Genomic DNA, 20,537 nt, shown 5'->3' on the forward strand with positions numbered 1-20,537 from the left:
AATATCAAAAATTAAATTGTGCCCCAATACAGATAGGTGTCATTGGATTTGCTAAGGGAAACTAAAAGATTATATTAGAATTTAGATGAGGGTAAATGCTTTAATATGATTGAGGGGGAAGGTATCTACAGTCCTCTAAGCCACCAGGAACACCTTGGCTATCTACCACTGTCACAGTATTCATGAAATATAGGAACTTTGGAAAGGATGAAGACCAAATATTAGGCATGAAAACACAAACAATTATTTCTTAGTCTGTTTTGCATACAGTAAAAAGAGTGACTATTTTTAGAGCTATCTATCTAGCTTCATTTCCCCCTTTATCTCCTGAAAGTAAAATAAAGCTACTCTTAGCTATTAAAAAATATACCTTTCTAAGATGGGTTTTTCTAATCCTATCAGCTATTTGTTCTAGCATGTCATGCTGAGATTTGGATTAGGGAAATGGATCCAGTGCAATCAATCTCTTCACTAGATTCTCCCCTCCTCTCAAGATGATCTATCTCTCCCCAGCCTGCCTGAGAGTTCTTTCCACTACACATTGATTAGCTCTGCAGGCATACCTGGGAGATATGGCAGGTTTGGTTCGAGGCCTCTGCAATAAAAGAGGTGTCCCAATAAAATGGGCCAAAATCTTTTTGATGGTGGAGGGTCTTGTCTTTAATTTGTAAAAAACACAACATATGTGAAGCGTACTAAAGCAAAGCACAAGAAAACAAGGCATGCCTGTATTGACAACATGAATGTCTGTGTTGCTCAGCTCTCATAGACAGCAAAGCCACCTGGGTACATGAATCATGAGTGATTTAAGCTAATACCAATGAACTGAAGCCACTGCATAGTCTAAACTGAAAGGCTCCTGCCACATAATGCTTAGTGGAACTCTCTTTATCTCAGTTGCCCCAACTTGGTCTGACAGACTATAATGCCGGATCTAGTTTTAATAGAACTTAATTGGCATAAAATAATGTTTCTTCTCTGCCCTTAGATTGTGTGGCCAGTATCTTACACCAGAAGGGATGAGTGCAAGTGGGCTGGAAAAGATATTCTGGTGAGTATCAATCTATTAAATAATTTTAGTCATTGCATGTAGTGATTTATCACTCTATAATCATTGTTGCTGTGTTATCTTAACACCATTCTTTATTTGTGGATTTAAATACTCTTTAGAAACAAAATATTAGTTAATTTTGTATATTTTTATTATTATATAAAGTATTGACCGTGTTATATAAGGTAAGTAAAATAACAACAAGCCTAAATAAAGCAAATCTATGTTCCCTTTGATTGCTTATACATATGCAAAAGATAACAAAATGCAGTTTTGTAGCACATATATTTATTAAGACAATTCTTTGTACAGATTGGCTTTAATATGTTAATTTTTCTTGAATTCCTTTTAAATTATATGAAATATTTTTGCCTCTGAGTCATCATAATTAAACTACCCCTCTTGTCTTCTTTTTATTCCTTTCTGTTTCCCTTCTTTTTTTATTTTTTACTTTCCCCATTGTCCTTCCTTCTTCTTTTTCTTCCTTCCTTTAAACATTCCTTCCCTCTTTCCTTGCTTCCTTTTTTTTCTTATATGTTGATATTCCAAATTATTCATTGTACTTGAGCAAGTATCTTAATTTTTTTTCTATTCAAATGTTTTGGAGCATTTTGAATATTATCCTAGAAGCAAAGATCAAAATTTCTGTGCCTCTGATAAAGATTTTGGAGTCCTGTGGCATATATGCATTTTAATTTGCCTATTAACACACAGATAAACAATAGAGATTTGAAAAAAATACCTTATCTACTCTGGTGTTATCATGATATCTAGCTCACAGAATTCCTTTAGAACTCAAACAATCACAAGTGAAATTATGACATAGACTATAATGCACAATACAAATATTAACTATTATTGTTGTTATTATTTGTGTGTGTTGCTTAGACAGTATCTAAGTGAAATTAGTTTGGTCCTGCCCCTCCCCCCGCAACTCTGCTAACCATACTGTATAATAAGAGATTCTAGTGTGAGCCCAGATGCAGTTAATTCAGCAGCTGCAATATAGTCATGATCCTCAAAGTACTGTATGGGTAGCCCTGATCATGACCTCAGAGGTTTCCTCTCTAAGAAGGGTAAGTTTATTATATTTTCCTGGCTTACTGAAAATGCTTATGGGTTTTATAAAACTAAATTAAAAGGAACTAAGACACCATTTTATAGTACCTTATAATCAAGATTCTAAGAACTTATAAATCATGTTTCATATTTTATGGTAAAGATAGGTAGTTATGTGTCTATTGAGAGTTGTAAACTTTTAAAAGTTCAATGGTATGGCAATATTATCCAAACCAATCTTTGCAAAATCAACTAACTAATGTAATACGATAGAATCTTTGTCTTTGTTATTCCTTTATGTTATGCATTAAATCAATTCAATTGTTGTGGATTTTAAATAATCTTTTATAACACTTATCTAATAAAAGGAAAACCTAATAGTTCTTAGATATTTTGGTTTAAGAAAAAAATGCATTTTTCCTCTTGTTCTAAACACCAAACACAAAAATATATTTACACAGTAAAATGTATTTTATGCTATTTTTCTAGTAACCCATTTCTTTACTATTACTTTTTACTGACCTATTATTCAAAATATATTTTATGCATTTATAATTATTTTATTAAAGTTTATTTTACTTTTTAAATAACCTCCTTTATGCACTTCAATTTATATATCTGTTTCATTTAAATCAGATATATGGCATTGATTGATTATTTTGGATTATTTAGATACAGACCAATTTCTTTTTTCATTTCTTTCTAATGTAATTTTAGAATAGCAATTAGTCGACTCCCTGGGATTTGTAACATTTCTTCCCTGATAAACATTTCTAAATAAATAGCGTACTTGTTTTTACCAATAATTTCTGAAATTCTCACTTGGGAATAAAGATGAAAGGTAGAGGTTTTTTTTTTTTATAATTTTCATTCGACACCTGATTTTTGAAGTGATACATGGACAGTTTGATGGAAATTCTGCACTCTTGCGGAAATAATCGTCAGCTGTGACTGATGGACAGTGATTCCTTTCAAAGAGCTCTTGTGATGCTGAAAACCACAAGAATGAGGCTTGAGGGGTTTCTGCAGCCACGGGGACTCCAAGATAGAATTGTAACCCAAATAGGAACTGAGCTGAGCATTTATAGGAAAGTAAACTAATGGCCGCCCTGAGCGCTCTCTCTGGTTTCTGGAACCTGAGTTTACCCTCTCTCTTCGGTCTTCAGTGTTCTCTCAGAAAGCCCTCCGGAAATAAGGCTCCTTTAAACAAACAGTCCTGGGGGAAGTGCTCTCTTCTCAGTATTAGATTCAGATGCAGGGATTCAATAGGAAAAAACGGCAAAAAAAAAAAAAAAAGCGGGGCAAAGACACTGGCTAATGTTCTGTACCTTGAGCGTGGGTGAAGATTGTGTCACTGAGTGTAACATCATACAGAAAACTGAGCCCTTTCTCCATTCTCCCAGGCATCTGGGAAGATACACACCGTCATTTCTCATGGCTCAGTTTTGCATCAAACGCATATGTGAAGTCAGCAACTGGAATTTGAGCAGCTATTCCACAAGGATGGACTTTGTGGTAACGAGGGAATCTGCAGCCTAAGACACAGTTACTTATATTCCTGCTCTGTGTCTAGAGAGAGAGAGGGAGAGAGAGAGAGAGAGAGAGAGAGAGAGAGAGAGAGAGAGGGAGAGAGAGAATGCATACATGTGTCTGAGGCTGCTGATGACATTTCTGACAACAACATTCATCTAAATTTATCTTTTTCCTCTCGTAGAAGTGACTATAGAGGATATATACCAATATGCCTTCTTTTCTTGGTGTTGTAGGTTCTAAACCTTTGTTGTGGTTTTTCTATATTACAGGAGTGAACTGCTCATGAACTTTCCCATTGTTGTTACTTGAGAGTTGTAATTTGAAAAAAAAAGTTATATAATATATTATATTATTGAACAGAGACCCTGAAAAAGGAAATAAATGCAATCCGCATATGTCCATTCTGACTGCTATGATCCACTTTACTTTCATTTTTTATATAGCCCTGATGCTTAAAATCCACTTTGTTATTCACAATAACATTTCTATTGGGGGATTAACTTCCTTGACCCTGTTTTGCAAGTGAAAACTGAATACATGCTAAACTGGTAAAAGAATCTGTTTCGAATCACTCGCTCTCTGACTCTTCTTTGTTTATCCTATTAAATCATCTCTCTTTGCACTGTTGCCATAAAACCAAATGGCAACCGTATGACTGTTAGAAATATTTTGAATATCATTGGAAATCAAAATCTCAGCCATCTGAGATGAACAACAAAAATCAGATTCTCATAACATTCCTATTGTTGGATACATTTCAAAGTGTAATATTTCATGCACCTGAATTCTGGGACATTTTTGAAATTCTTGAGGGATTTATTTTTATAATTTTGTCCTTAGTTGTTATTATTCACTTTTGATGCTATCATAGATGATACCGTTTTGTCAAATTATTCTGGCTCAAATTGCAAGACCTTAGCAACACTAATTTCTGCCACATGAATGCAATTGAGAAGTTGATGCTACCCAAGCATCTTAAGTTGCAGTGCAGCCCAAAATGCATGTTAGTCCTTGAATTTCATTTACTTTTTCAAAGGTCAAAATTGACAAGTTTAATATTTTTATTTTATCTTAGAAACTTCAAGGAATTATAGAAATTTGTTAAATGGATAGTTAGAATAACCTCCTCATTCTATAAAAGTCAATCATAACATTTCATTAAATCTCTAAATCCTATGTATAATTATTGGGAGAAAAATTTTCATGGGTCTCTCACACTTCTGCACCCCTGATGAGAAAAAAGTACTAACTGCCTATTTTGTAGACTATAGTTAGGGATATTTGTAGTGAAGAGACTTGGAAGGCACTGTCTCTCTGTAAAGCAAAAGGCTGGTTTGCAAACAGCCTTGAGAAGTAGAGATAGGGTCTCCATTGGCACAAAAAACAGGTTTGCTTACTGTCCAGTAAAATGAACATAATGCCTCCCTCGAGTTCCAATACGCTTTGACTATTATGAAATATTCAGATTACCTCCACCTAGGGTTTTTCCCCTGTAATACAATAAATGCCAGTGTCACCTGGCTCTTTTCTCACTGCCCAGAGGGAATTGGAGCTTGAGGAACTGGCATAAGAAATGCTGATACTCTGAGTACTGCTATTTCTGCGATAAAGTCTTTTATCTCTGACCCAGGAGACATATATCTTCTGCCAGCATCCATGAAACTGTGCCAGGGTAACTTATTTTACAAGTAAGACAAAAACCACAGACCCTTCACAGTTCTTGACAGTATGGATTACAACTGTTTTTTTGTGGACAAGATGATCTCACAAATGAAAGACTATAGTCAGTTTATTCATTTTTTTAATATATATTTTATTGGTTTTTTTACAGAGAGGAAGGGAGAGAGGTAGATAGTTAGAAAAATCGATGAGAGAGAAACATCGATCAGCTGCCTCCTGCACACTCCCTACTGGGGATGTGCCCGCAACCAAGGTCCATGCCCTTGACCAGTATCGAACCTAGGACCCTGGTATCCACAGGCTGATACTTTATCCACTGAGCCAAACCTGTTAGGGCAGTTCATCCATTTTTAAACATGATTCCCAAGATGAAATTTGATGACACTTCAGGTAGAGATAACTTATTTTTTATGAAGGCCAGTGAATACCTTATTTATTAAATATCAGAGAAATAAGCACAGATTTTCATGTGTACCAAGATGTGAGTGTATTGCTGCTTGGGGTTAAATTTCAGGTAAATTAAATAGGATTATAGTTTTAATTTGACATTCAAAAGTGGTCGTAGTAATAATAGCTAACACATTGAAAACTTGTTAAATATATTTGGTGTTGTTCTTAATGAATTGCTTTTATTAGCGTATGTATGTAACTCATATTTGGATATGAAATACATATTTCAAAGCAATTGGATGAACTAGTTTTATATCTTAGGTAAGAGACATTTATGGGAAATGAAGCTTTACCATTAAAATTACTTTAGAAACTAGGTTTTATTCTTATTTTAAATTCATATGTTTTGCTAATAAAAAATATGGTGGTAATCATTGTGACTGAATTGTCATGAATTAAGTCATATATATGCACTATTTTGGAACTCTAAGAGACTCAAGATTAAAATTTAAATGCATTTTAAGTATATATTAACAAAGTAAATCTAGCACTTGTAATAGAAACATTATATAATAATTTCCAGAGGGCCTGGAGATTTTGAATTGTGTTCCTCTTTATTAGAAATTTCAATTATATCCTTAAATGGCTGAAATGAAATTTAAATGTTTGTCATTGATTGACAAATGAATATTCAGATTTAAATGGGCACCATATTTCACCCACACATCAGTTTACATACTCATTTTTAGAGTACAATAAGAATTTTATACTCTGTAAATTTCATTAGAATGATTTGAACAATTTCTCTGGGAACAGGATTTTGGCAAATGTCTTCTCACTACATAATTAGCAGGTTGTTCCAAGTTGCTGGAAAGAATAGTTTCTAATAGTTGTCATTGGTATTTTGCTTCTTTATTCACTTGATAATCTTCCTGAATGAAATTTTACTTATTTCTGAGGATACACTAAGCATCATATCATAGATTTAACGTGAACTTTGGAAATATGAGATGAAGAAAGATTATGAAGGTGCATATTAAGGACCACCCACAATCAAAGCCAGTGAATAGCACAAATGTGATAACTATATTTATAGCACAATATAAAAGAAAATATAAGCCAAAAAGGAGAAATTACCAACTTCTCTGGTCCATATGGGATTTCAAAGTGAAATTATTCAAAAGTATTAAATAGAAGAGAAATACTTTGGGCAACTTGTGTTAATATCATGGTCTGTGGTGGCTATGTGTATAATCATTTTGACCAAGTTTGAACGTTTCAAGTAATTTGAAAAGAAAATATTTATAAAATATTAAGCAGTATTTCTAAAACTTCAAAACAAACAGTCAAGCTGGAGGTATAAAACCAGTCAAATGGGATACTTAACTGAAATGAGCATTTCAGTAAAATAATTTGGTAGCTTAGTTCATGAGTCTTTACTTAGTGTATCACGTCATTCAAACCACTTTAAATTTATTTTTCAATTAATATCAGTTTAAAGATGATATGGTTCAGTCATATGAATAGACTTATATATTTAAATAACTAGCCATGAAATAATGCCAATTTTGTTGTCCTCGTTAAATCAGAATTAAAGAAAAAATTCTCTCACATTAAAACAAAACATTAAGGTGGAAAGGTCAGTTGATTTTATTATGCCGTCCTTCTTGATAGTGAAGGTAAAAATATCTCCCAAGAAAGACAAAACAGCCTGCACACCATTTCATAAGACTTGAGTTTTAAAACTCAAGTTACAAATTCAACATTAGGTGGCTAATATTGTAATTAGAAGATAGTTAAATCTTAGTTTTAATAGATATGTCCCTTTAAAGAAGAGATTTCTAACATCCTTCAGTGAATGTCAAGGTATTAGGAAGACATGATTATGGATGATCTGATGTCAGCACAGTGTTAAAAAGAAAAGACATGAAACCTTATTTTTAGATAAGTATGGAGCATCCTAAATAGAGAGAGGGATGAAGTGAGTGACAGGAACAATCTCACGGATTGCTACTTTGGTATGAAGATTCTAGTATTCAGCTAGCTTGCTAAATAAATGGACTAGAGGAAAAGAAAGTCAACAGATTAACTTCAGGATTTAAGCCTGTTAATGGATTTTCATGCAGAAATGAATCCACCCATCATGATAGGGAAAGGCTTTCCCAGCTGCAAGATTATGCGTTAAAATGTTTCTACATAAACTGCAGATGGGATGTAGACTTATTTTTTCTTTTTAAATGACTGCTCATTGACCTGAGGCAATGCTGTACTATACCCCTTCATTTTGGGCTAATTTATATTTGTACCAGAACAAGTTGTTAGATTTAATCATGAACTGAATATATTTGAATAGAGATTGTTCATCTTCACAGTCTTCTCTCCTTTTTTCTCTTATTTATAGCAAAATTTCACTGTTCCATCCATAATTTAAGAACATGCAAGGAGGTAATTGGAATTGGAGGTAAATTATATTCCTTTGTGAAAAGTATAATTATCGGAAGTTAGTTAAAAACACCTCAATTCTCTTTAATTTTCATGCATGGAGCAGTTGTTTTGACAGATGGATGGACTTTATTTTTGTAACCGTGCGGGAAAGACTGTGTAACAGAGTCTAATCAGTGCTACATATTTGTAATGTTTGTTTTTGAATCACTGTGCATTTGGCTCCTATATCATTTTCTGGGAGTAGACATTTTCTTTCTAATTTATTTTTCCAGGCTAATATCTCTATGTGTAATTCCTCTGAAATTACACATTTGATCCGAAAGGACTGGAAATCCTAAAAAAATAAGTGCAAATGGTTTGTCACTGAGGATGATGAATCATTGCTCTTCAGGTGTGGCCCTGGGGTTTACCGGTTTACGACTGCCTTTACTTTTACTTCTAGGCTAAGTTAACAATTTATAATGCTGTGGGCCTGGAGTACGTATCAGTAAAATAAGAGATCAGTATGGTTGCCTGACTCTCGAAAAGCCAAGTTGTTGCTAAACTTGTCTGTGTATATCAACTTAAATTCCAAAAAGGAGCAAGGTTTGAAAATGAATTCATTTTGAACTGATTACATTCCCTTTATTACGCTGTAAATCCGCCAGTGCTGAGCAAAGCAGTGCAGTAGTCTAATGCCAAAAAGTACATTACATTCTGAGTTTTAAGAATCGTCATGGTTCAAGGAAAGGTCAGAAACATGCTCCTTCTGTCTCCCTAGAGCAGAAATGTGTGAAGTGTGTTTCCTTTTTCTGCCACGCTTCCTTCTTTATAATGGAATGTCCAGGCTGCTTCCAAATAAAGTGAATATCCTGTTTTGGAACACTCCAAAACCTTGGCAGCAAGAAGCTAGGGAAAGAAGGCAAATGAATGACAGGATTGACACTCTTTTATGTAGGTTTTCTGTTTAAAGAACAAATCCATACCAACGATGTTTCTATCAAGTTTTGGGTGCACGTTCTTTTTCTGTCCAGTTCTCTTAATTCATTGTTTCCACTCCCTTATTGTTGATGAGTTTTCTTGAAGCTATTTTTGGCCAACTTTGAAAGTATTTAATTAATTTTCTTTGTTTCAGTTCAGTCTTCGCACACTGGAAACCCAGGGAATTTCTCTCCATTTTATTTGCCTCAACCTTCACCTCAGAGTAATATTGAACTAGCCCCTGGGCATGGCAACAATACAACCTGCTGCCAACTGGGAGAGTTCAGTGGGGAAATAAAAGGGACCCTTCTAGGCCTAAGGCCAGTAGGATGGGTCTAGTTGCTTTCTAGCACAGATAGACTCCTTATCAGCATACTCCCTGGTGAGAATGGTGTGAAACATGTGCCAGATTTCACAGCCCTGGTTCTGCCATTGATTTTTTTTTTTCTTCAGCTGCTCCAAAGAGGAATAGTTGTCACATTGTAGAAGTTCTTCTTTGACAGTTAATAGAGAACAAATTAAAATTATTATATTCAGTGTAGCTCTATTCCATCCTTTTCAAGAACCCTAAGAGTTCTTTAATCATTACTTTTTGCCAATCAGTTACATAATCTATAAGAGATAAGAACCAACAAATTCTATGATTTTAGAATTCATAACAGTTACAGAGGTGACATGGGCCATGTGTGTTCACAAATATCTGTGCTTGGACGGCATTTCCTCCCTTTTATTTTTTATTGTGAAGAATCAGTCTATTCTATTTCTCGAATGCACTTAGGTACTACTAATGGGATTAGAGAATTTGGTTTTGTATTCAGAATTGCATGAAACTTTAAAGACATGGCAGAGAAGCTGAAATCCTGTTCTTTTCTAAAATGAGCAAGACATCCATCTGGGACTACCACTATTATTTATTAGGATATTCGTTTTTCTTACCAATATATACACGGCCAATTCTTTTGTTTCAACATATGGTGATGGAGCTGTTCATGTATAATCTTGAATATTGAGCCACAGTCAGGGATGGCTATATCTTTATGTAAAAGCAGAGTGTGTGGCCACATACATGTTTCCAAGAGAGGGATACAATAAAGCATTTTCCTGAAAATGAGTTCTTCGCAAATGACTGCATTTTCTTTAAAATACTGAAAAATCCTTTGAGTAAGACTCATGAATGCTTCATTTGTAAATTAGTTTATCAGCTGTTTCCCTCTCCACAACCTTGTTCCACTGCCCAAGCATTCATGCCCTATTCTCTTGGGAAAAGATGAGAACTGTTACAGAGCAGGGAGTTTGTTGCTAAGAGTCTTGGAAGTTGTTATATCTGCTTCACAGTTTTTCCTAAGATGTACTATGTTCAAAGTGAAACATGGCTGAGATCCATATACCCTTTATGCTAGGAAATGTTTTTTTCATAGCAACTTGAAAAATCTGTTGGTTTCAGAGCTTAATTTTATGTTTTAATGTATTACCAGACAAAAGTAAAATTCAGGATCAAAGTAGCAAAAACAGTGGGAGAAATTAGATGTTTATTGTAGTTAATCTCCTAAACTACTTAGCCTATGTTAAGAAAGCATGAGGAGTACTAAATTGAAAGTTACATATTTTACTTTAAATAGCTCTAATTCAGTTTTAGGACAATATATTTATAAGACATCCTTAGGTTTCATCCTAGAAAAATCTGTGCTGATGGGAAGCAATTATTTGAATTTAAATATCAGTTATTCTGTTCATTTGGTTGTCTGCTCCTGTTTCTTTTATGGAGACAATAGAGTTAAGACCAAATCATTAGCTAAAAGCACAGAATACAGATGTCGTGTGGAAATGTACTTAAGTTATTGTAACACCTCAGTTATAAATTCCCACTGACTACACAAGGCCCAGTGCATTCTGAGCTCTCACTTTGTAAGTCTCATGTCACAGAGAGTGACGTTTGGAGTGTTCCAGTGCTAGGACCAACCCAGTCTCTATAATGCTTCCCAACTTGTTTGTACTATAGTCTGCTTTTGCTCTTTGCCTGCACTTCTAGTTACATATTTGGGTCTTAATTCCAAATCTTTATAGGCAAAAACACAAAACTAATTAAGAAAGTGTATGATCAATAACAGAGTACTTTTTAGTGCCATTTTATTTATCACATACTCATTTGTATATTATTAAATGGATGTTATATATTCTATGATGAACTCATATTTTTCTAAAATATTCAATTTTTAGGATTTGTGACTTGATAGTAGACCATAACATTTTTAAGCTATTTTTGAATTTGAGTTTTCTTTTTACAGTATTGATATAGTTCATCTATTTAAAATATTTTGTTAAAATTGAGTCTTTCTTTCTCTGAACTTTTGGGACAATGAAATTATTCAACTTATACTATGAATATCTGAGATTTCCCTCAAATCTTTCCTCAACAGGGACAAAAGGCTATTATCCCTGTTTGCTCATAGGAAAGTATTTTCTTCCATAGGCTTTACAGATAGAATACAATATATAGAAAGACTCTAGTTTTATCCATTTTATTTCGTATCTGATATCTCAAAAAATAACTTTCCAGGAATGTCTAAACTTCTATAAATAATAATAAAACATGACTAGAATTTACTCATCACTATTTGTCCCCTTCCTCTCCCCAGGGAAATCCATGACTCATTAGGCAGGGAGTTGCATGTATGGGTTCAGGATTCCATGAACTTTCTGAAAGTACTTTGTAATGATACCTGCTCTACAAAACACCCTTTAGCCTATAGATACTCCAAACTCTAACAACTTTACCTCACCTTAAATATACCCAATTGTCTTTGAGGCTGAAGTGACATTTGCAGGAGAAAGTGGCTCTAACTTCTTAGGGTCTATAGAGCTCATTAGCAAGCAGCACTTCTGAAGTTCAAAGTCGACTGCCCATCATGATGGGTTACTATTGATATTAAACTTCATGTTTAAAAGAAGTGCATATTATCTTTACTTTTGTTTTCCTTTTCTAAAATTAAATTCAAAGCTGATTTTTGAAAAAAATTATTTACCTAATTTATTGATTAATCAAATCATTTTCTGTTTGTCTCATTTCTAGAAAATGTTCCTTTGATTGTAGATTAGTTATCTACATTTATTCTACTTTTGAATAAATAAATTACAAATGTTTTTATTAAAAGAGTACAATAAAATATTTTATTTAGCGACACCCAACCCAAAAGACTAAAAACTTCAATGTTTTCAGTTCATATAAAAATATGAGCAAACAATAGCATAATAAACCTTACTAATGCCGTGAAAAGGACACAAAAAACTGTTCAATCATACTCAGCACCGAGGATATCGCAGGCATGCTGCCTGCTAGGACTCACTGCTTTTCCTTTTGTCTTACAGAAAGAATGTGCGAATTTCATCAAGGTGCTTAAAGCTTATAATCAGACTCACTTGTACGCCTGTGGAACGGGGGCTTTTCATCCGATTTGCACCTACATTGAAATTGGACATCATCCTGAGGTAAAGCTGGCTCTTAAAAATTAGTGTTTGTCCATGACCCCTTCCTATTCAAATGCTTCGTTACTGATTTCTTCAGCTCATTTAACTTCTGGTTCATATTCAGTGAGACCTACTTCAAATGCAGATGCTGTTATTCATTTTAATCTGTGAATGCAAAAACAATGAGACCATCACTCAAGGCTAACTATGGAACAGGAGGAAGGAAGGAAGAAAGCACTTGCTTTCGCCCTGGATTACAGAGTCAAATCCATTTTGCATGTGTGGCAGATGTCAGCCGGCTGAGTGCACACTGTTTTCTCCTTCATTTTTTTATTGCCAGCTTCCCCCTCCATTCCCATCCTCAGTCAGAAGTGTCTGCCACCCCAGTTATTTTCCTCTGCCTCGGGATTATAAAAGAATGCCATACTTGTGCACAATGATCTGCTCTCATGTTTGACCTCAATTATTTTCATACGTGTTCTAGCTCAGCTAAGTGATATTTTTATATTGTTGGCTATTATATTGGCGATATGGAAAAAATCTTTCTTTAATATGTTTATGATTCCTAAAAGATGTTTTTAAAAAAAAAAAAGATGTTTTCCTGAGAAAATTTGGTGAGGAGATTAAAATGAGGTAAATTTAAGTAAAAATTAAAATTAGGGGAATATTTAAAGGAAAAGTTACTAATATTGAAAGTAGTTTCATGAATTGGGCTTACCAATATCCTTCAATTATAAGCCCCTTTATAACTTCTGGCACAAAATCCTAAGAATAAACACATTTATGCAGTGAGAAAATCATTTGTGACAAGAGTTTTCTTCCAAATTGGAATTCAGAAATACTTAACAAATAAAGGATTTGTTCCCAGGATATTTCTAGAACACTAAAGATAAAATATAATTTACATGTTAGCCACTTCTTTATAACTTAAACTCCAGGATCTCCAAAATTTTTTTAAGATGTCCTAAAGTGATACAAATGTGTTCTTTCAACCCAAAGACTTAGAGATCAAAACAGTGTTGTAACGTGTGTGTGTGTTTTTAATAAGACACCGTAGAGACTATGTGTTTTCTAGACTACGTACAGTTATTATTACTTTCCTGTTGAGTCTGAGAAGATTAAACACTTTCCACAGGTCAAACCAGTTTAGGCAATTGCCCCTTCTTTCCCTACCACATCCTTCCTCCTCTTCCTCACAGGCATGTATACTGTACTTGCAACATACCTAAGAGGTTTTTTTTTTAATATATTTTTATTGATCTCAGAGAAGAAGGGAGAAGGGAGAGAGAGATAGAAACATCAATGATGAGAGAGAATCATTGGCCTGCTGCCTCCCTCATGCTCCCCACTGGGGATTGAGTCAGCAGCCATATGCCCTGACCGGGAATTGAACTGTGACCTCCTGGTTCATAGATCAATGCTCAACCACTGAGCAATACTGGCCAGGACATACCCAAGAGTTTTAAATAAAAAGTTAACTTTAAGGAAAGGCAGTTTTACTTAAATTGCTTGTTTCATATTGGTGAAATCAAGAATAATTTCCTGCACATAGTCCTGGAAACTTGGTACACTCTCCTTCTTTGCCTACTTAGCCATTTCCTATCATCAGGGGCCCTAGAAAACGGACTTGAGTGATTGCTCCACTTTTTTATACTCTGGAGATAGCTCTAGAGTATTCCCTAATATTATATTGTTCTTTGTGCATCTGTGTGCCAGGCATGGTGCTGTCAGAGCAATGGAGTCAGGAGAGCTGCGCTTCAATCACAGGTTAGATGGTGTCAATCTGGCTTTGATCTTGTTCTACAACGTCCTGGCTATGGAACATTGGAAAATTACTTAACCTCTCTGAGACTCTGTCTCACAATGTGTAAAACAAAACTAAACAAATCCTCTTCGACCCTCAGTATTCATATATTTTAAGTGAGAGTTTGACTACTTAACCTCCAACTGCCTTCCAACTCTCCTAGCAACCCATTGACATTTTTGCTATAGAAACTCAAGGAGTTCTAATCCCATCATTGTTAAAAGCATGCCCTCTGACCTCAGACTGCAGGACTTTTGTCCAGTCTCAATTCAATACTAGATGCTTGAAATAGAGCATGCTACTTATTTTTTCTGTCTCTGTTTCTAACCTAGAAAGTGATAGAGTTTTTATGAGAGTTTAATAGGTAGTAGGTGCTGAGAATATCAGTTTCCATTTTGAAAATATATATTTGCTTCTCAGGGCTGAAAGCCATTGCTCTCTTTCATGTTTGTATTTAAGTGTCACTTTGTCTCTTAAATGTACTTCACTTCATCAGAGGACGCAAAACACAGCACTGAGCTCTCATTGTTGCCAGGTGATTCTGCACTTGTCTCATTTTTCTACATTTTCAAATTTGAAGCTTAGATGACATTGATGACCTTAAATTAAAATACTACATATTGTTCTGCTATTTTTATCATTTTCCCAAAAAATGTCCATTTTGTTTTATTTTTGAAGTTGCTATTTAGTAGAGTTCACAGCATATTCCTTCTCAACTCATCAATTAATTACTCATTGCTGACTTATGGGTAGAGGGGGGATGGAAAGGGACAGGTTCTGGAGACAGGCCATTTACTCAGGCAAATGAGGCCATTTCTTGTACTGAAAACAATAAATAAAGATTCCATTAAATCTCCTTTGATGTGGAATATTGGGGTGCGAGGATTTTTCTGAAATTCTGAGGCTCAGAACCTTGAAGAGAGGTCTTCTCTGAGAAGCTCCACTGAGCTTCATTTCTATGGCAACTGTATATTGAGAAATACTGTTCCGGACTGTTTAGGAAGTCAGTGAAAAGATGATTATGCAATTACCTAGGGGATTTGGAGCCGTCTAGACAGTCTATCTAGGAAATTCTGGAAAAGAAATTATCAAGATAGTTTGACTAGATGACATGAAATTTAATTTTCAGTGCTTAAGCTTCCTTAAAGAGAGAATCAGTTTTAAATTGATCTATACTGATACTGAGAACACTGCCCGTGGATTTGCACAGTTATGCTATTTGGGGAGTTTGATAACAGAGACAATGTGTGCTTCATACGGTTAGGAAAAGAATGAGGGTAATGGAAAGATTGGAAGAGAAAGAAACAAAATAGCAGTCAGACCAAGAGCAGAATTTTCAGATTAGAGTTCATAAACTTTCATGATGTTTGCATTTAGTAACTTTATTTACAAGGGTGGTTTTTCAGATAAAAACATGACACATCTTTGTCCTAGAGTCCAGTTTAGAAGTAATATGTATACTTTGCTGTTATCTGCCCTACACGACAGAAAATAAGTAAATAGTTTCATTTATATTCTGTCCAGCCCTTACATATTACAAATAATTTTATCATACAAAATAATGACATTTTTGTTTTTTGCTTTTAGCATGGATTTTATGGACACTTTACTTTCATTTTTTCTTTGCAGTGTTCTTCCTTTAAAATAACTCATTGTCTTACATGAGTTCCCAGGGTTATTGAAACCTGTTGTTAGGAAATGACATGATGGGCTTACTAATTCAGATGGCCAATGGCCACCAAAACAAAGGCATCAATTTTGAAGTAAATAAAGCTTCTACTTATCACTTAAGAGCTTCAGATCTTGTTGGAGGAAATTAACAATTCCTTTTAAAAATGGCAAACAGTTTCCAAAATAGCCTCCTCATTTACCCCTAGTTAAATAGACCTTATTTAATTCTTCTGGCGTTTTAAGAGCAATATTTATACTTTTGAATATTGTATTTCAAAACTTACTTTACTGTATAGTGAATGCCTTCTGACCACACACAGTATGTCATTGATTGCTGTATTAAAGAGATTTTCTGTTTCCTGTAGTACATTTGGGAATTGATAGACATATTAATTAACTCCAGTTCTATAAGATGTGTGTCAATCAATTCTTGGGTATCTGCCAATAGTAGTAGACACTGGAGATAACTGCCAGTGAGGACACATACTTCATACACATGTATGTGTTTATCATAAAAATGCATGCAGAGTCCATGGAAGGAATGATTCAGAGCTAGAGTACAGATGAGTTTTATGTTTAAGCTGTTAGCATCCATGCCACTCAAGTGAAAAATGTAAGTCATCCTTAAGAGACAGAATATTCCCAAATGGCTTATGGTCTATGTTATTTCCCCTTCAGACTTACATCTGTTAAGAAATTGTACGTGTATAGCTCTTGAGAGAAGTCTCTGGATGTTTTCTCAAATTCCAAATGAGCCTCTTTTATGTACTGAGCAGGAAAGATGGGCCCAGATGAGAGCTGGAAAATATTAACTTTATAAATACTCTCATAATGCCATGATCTCAATTTATGATAGAACCAAAGGAACATTAAGAAATGCAGTGAAGCTTAATGGCTATCTATAAGGTTATTTCTACAATGACAGCCAGTATGTAGATATAAAAAAAACACTATTTGCTAGGGTCTCCCCTTCCACCAAGAAGAAGAGTTTGCTTTAATGAAAAACTTTAAATCAAATGCTCTTAGTAACAGTCCTCATGACCTAAGTGCCATTTAAGTCAATACTTGTCTTTCTCTGACTGGCTTATTTCACTTAGCATTAAACTCGGCAGGTCCTTCCTTGCTGCCTCAAAGGGTAAGGCCCTTATTTCTGACAATAAGGAAAGAAATCACTGTTGTCCTGGGGTTTGGGAAGGTAAGGGTGATGTCGCAGCTTTGTTTGTATATAACCCTGGACTGTCTGCTTTGGATTCATGCGTTTCTAAGGAAAGCCCTTACACTTTTCACGTGGGAAGGACCTACCCTTACAAATCTTGAACAGCCTCACTGCGAAAGCCAACACATGCCATTATAGAAAGCCATGAAGATACGCCATTATGTAAGTTGCTAAGATGTGTTATGACTGTACCAACTATAAATAAAAGAGAAAGTACATGTAGGGAATAAAAAGAGAGATCAAGGGGTGCAGTGGAGAGCAGTCAGGGTTGTCAGTTGCAGGCTTACAGAGGTAAGACGGGACCTCAGCATTAGGTGAGGAGTCCGTTTGGCTAGGATGAGATCTGAGGAAGTAGAAATAGCCAAGACTGGTGATAAGAATCAGTGTGACATAATGAAAATAGCATTAAGGTGAAAAGAAGAGATACAATGATAAAAGGGGTTTATCAAATAGATTTGAGAGAACACTGGGGCATAATGGAGGCATTTATAACAAGGGCTCTTTAGGTTTATAGTTACAATTCTGCTTAATTGTGGCAATCGATGCCCAAGTCATATTGAAAATAATTTGTATTCAGATGAATGATTCAATAGAGATAAAATTGACTAGTAAAAATACAGGAAGCATTTTTCCTAAGCAAGGTCCTAATAGTAATGTTGAGGAATAGAAATGCAAATGTCTACCTCATATGACTCACACATACGTAAAAATTTAACTTCAACATAGGTGAAGATATCATAATTACAGCAATTATACTCAAAATGACTAATAGTGATTGAGCAATTAATACACACACACACACACACACACACACACACACACACACACACATACTAGAGGCCCAGTGAATGAAATTCGTGCATGGGGGTGGGGGAGTCCCTCAGCCCGGCCTGCACCCTCTCCAATCCAGGACCCCTTGGGAAATGTCCAATTGCCTTTTGCAATCCAGGACCGCTAGCTCCTAACCACTTGCCCACCTGTCTGCCTGATCGCCCCTAACCACCTCAGACTGCCTGATAGTCCCTAACTGCTCCCCTGCTGACCTGATCACCCCTAACCTCCTCTGTCTCGCCCCTCATCTGGGACCCAGGATTCCCTCCTCTGGCCAGTTGCAGGCACCCAGGACCCGGGCTGGCTTTGCCTGGGCCACAGCCACAGGTGCCCAGGACTGCGGGGTGGGTGGCTTATTCTTCTCCTGGGTCACACACAGGCGTAGCTGCTGGCTCCCGGGACTGCGCTGTGGGAGGCTTGTCCCTCTCCTGGGCCGCAGGTGCAGGTGCAGGTGCAGGTACAGCCACTGGTGCCCAGGACCGCAGGGTGGGAATCTTGTCCCTCTCCCAGACCACAGGCATAGGTGCCACTGCTGGTGCCCGGGACAGGGGGCGGGCAACTTGTCCTTCTCCCAGGCCACACACAGCCTAGCTGGCCCCCATTCCTCTCTTACAAGCTCATTTGTGCCTGGCTGGTCCCCATTTCTCTCTCCCCAGTGTTGAGTGTCTGAGCCATTATGGTTGATGGTGTGAGGGTGTGAGGGCATGACAACCATTTCACATTAGCGCTTTATTATATAGGATATAGATATAGATTAGATATAGATATAGATATAGATATAGTATACCACCTGTTTTGAATGTATTACCTCAAATAATCTTTATAAAATCTGATGAAGTAGGTACTCTTAGTATCCCCATTTTACTGATGAGAAATTTAAGGCTTCCATGGGTATTTTGTAATGGGCCTAAGGCAAGCATGATGTTTGGTGGTTTATGTCAAAATCTAGAAATCACTCCTTTAAAAGGAAGTACCAGCAGCATGCAGTGGGAGATAAAGGGTAAAATCGTTGATTTGAATTTAAGGGATTAAGTCAGGGATTTTTTCCTGTGTTTATTATGTATTTCAAAAAAATTTAATGTGTTCCTAATTTGAACAAGGTGGTGAGTATAAATAAGAAACACTTGATGATGTGAACAAAGGCCATCACATTTAAGCTGGGCTTTGAAAAAATGGGTGAAGTATGGATGAGCTTGGAAGATAATAAGAGCAGTGACTAGGAGAACAGAGACATGAAAAGCCAACAGGGAAAGGGCAAATATCTCATTGTGCATAGAGTATAGGGAGGGATTTTCAAAATAAGGAGGCTTGAAAATTAGGAACAAGTTGAGTTTGGAGAAGCTAGTTAAGAGTTATACAAATTTTTAGGAAAAGGCTACTATTTTTGCTACAATTGGTTTCAAAACATATTTTTGGTGTAAATGTGGGGAAAATGAATGGACAGGTAGATACATCCATTTTGATACTATAGCAAATGATTATGTGCATTATCAGAGTCAAGACTGATATTGAGTGAAAGATACTAAGTAGTACCTAAATTTCTCATTGGAAAACAAATCAAAATAACATTCAAATATCCCAAGCCAGTATTTCAAGTACAACTGAGATGATAACAATGTTAAACTCCTCAGTGGGAAAATGGTTTTCCAATTCTTTTGTGATAATTAGACAAACATGTTTTGTAGCATATTGGGATCCATGCACACTTAATTTTCACTTCATGAGTCTGCAAATAAGCTGAATTTATGTTTTGTATAAAATATTAAGTAAGCTATCATAGGCAAAATTATGTGAATTTCTCACCCATACCATCATAAAATTGTGGTTTTTCCCTGGTTGTAAATTCAGAGAAGGCTATTTTGTGAAATGCATATGTGAAAGCAATTTAAGCACACTTTGTTTAAAAACTTAAAATAAACAAAAATTAACTTTAAAAAAGGAAACAAGATATACATGGGTTAGCAAAAGTATGTTTATAGTTTTAATCAAATAAATAACACAATAATTAATAAATAATAATACAAAAATAAACTTTGTTTTGTGAACTCAAAACTGTAAACCTACTTTTGCTCACACCTGTACAGTACTTAGAGTCATTTTAAATGAAAAATCACCAAGCCATGCTATACTTGTAATATTATTATTGCATAATAGTTTATACTGATTATGTGAGTTTATTATGAAAATTGTATGCTTGATTTACTTCTTGTTATTCTGCCGAATTTGTCTCCTGCTGTAACTTCTCTCTACGTTTTTTTCATTTTTATTAATATTAATGACTATCATTGTTAGCACATTTGATGGTCATCATACAACTAGTAAACTACAGTCACAGCTATCATAGCATTTGGCCTGAATGTCAATACCGTACCAACTATACCTCATTTGTATGATGTTGTACCGTGTGAGGGTTTTCATTATTTTTTTTTTTA

The 20,537-nt window shown here is 35.4% G+C and overlaps 1 protein-coding gene across 2 annotated transcripts in view; it reads left to right on the plus strand.

Moving 5' to 3' along the window:
- The window catches only part of SEMA3A (semaphorin 3A), a 190,834-nt gene that overhangs the window by 55,612 nt on the left and 114,685 nt on the right, over positions 1 to 20,537 (plus strand). For both annotated transcript variants that reach the window (XM_036328334.1, XM_036328335.1), the window contains exons 3-4: positions 989 to 1,051; positions 12,485 to 12,604. In XM_036328334.1, the coding sequence (XP_036184227.1) occupies positions 989 to 1,051; positions 12,485 to 12,604 (183 nt within the window). The remainder of the gene's footprint in view (positions 1 to 988; positions 1,052 to 12,484; positions 12,605 to 20,537) is intronic.

This window comes from Myotis myotis, unplaced genomic scaffold (assembly GCF_014108235.1).
Source record: "Myotis myotis isolate mMyoMyo1 unplaced genomic scaffold, mMyoMyo1.p scaffold_m19_p_11, whole genome shotgun sequence".
NCBI lineage: Eukaryota > Metazoa > Chordata > Mammalia > Chiroptera > Vespertilionidae > Myotis > Myotis myotis.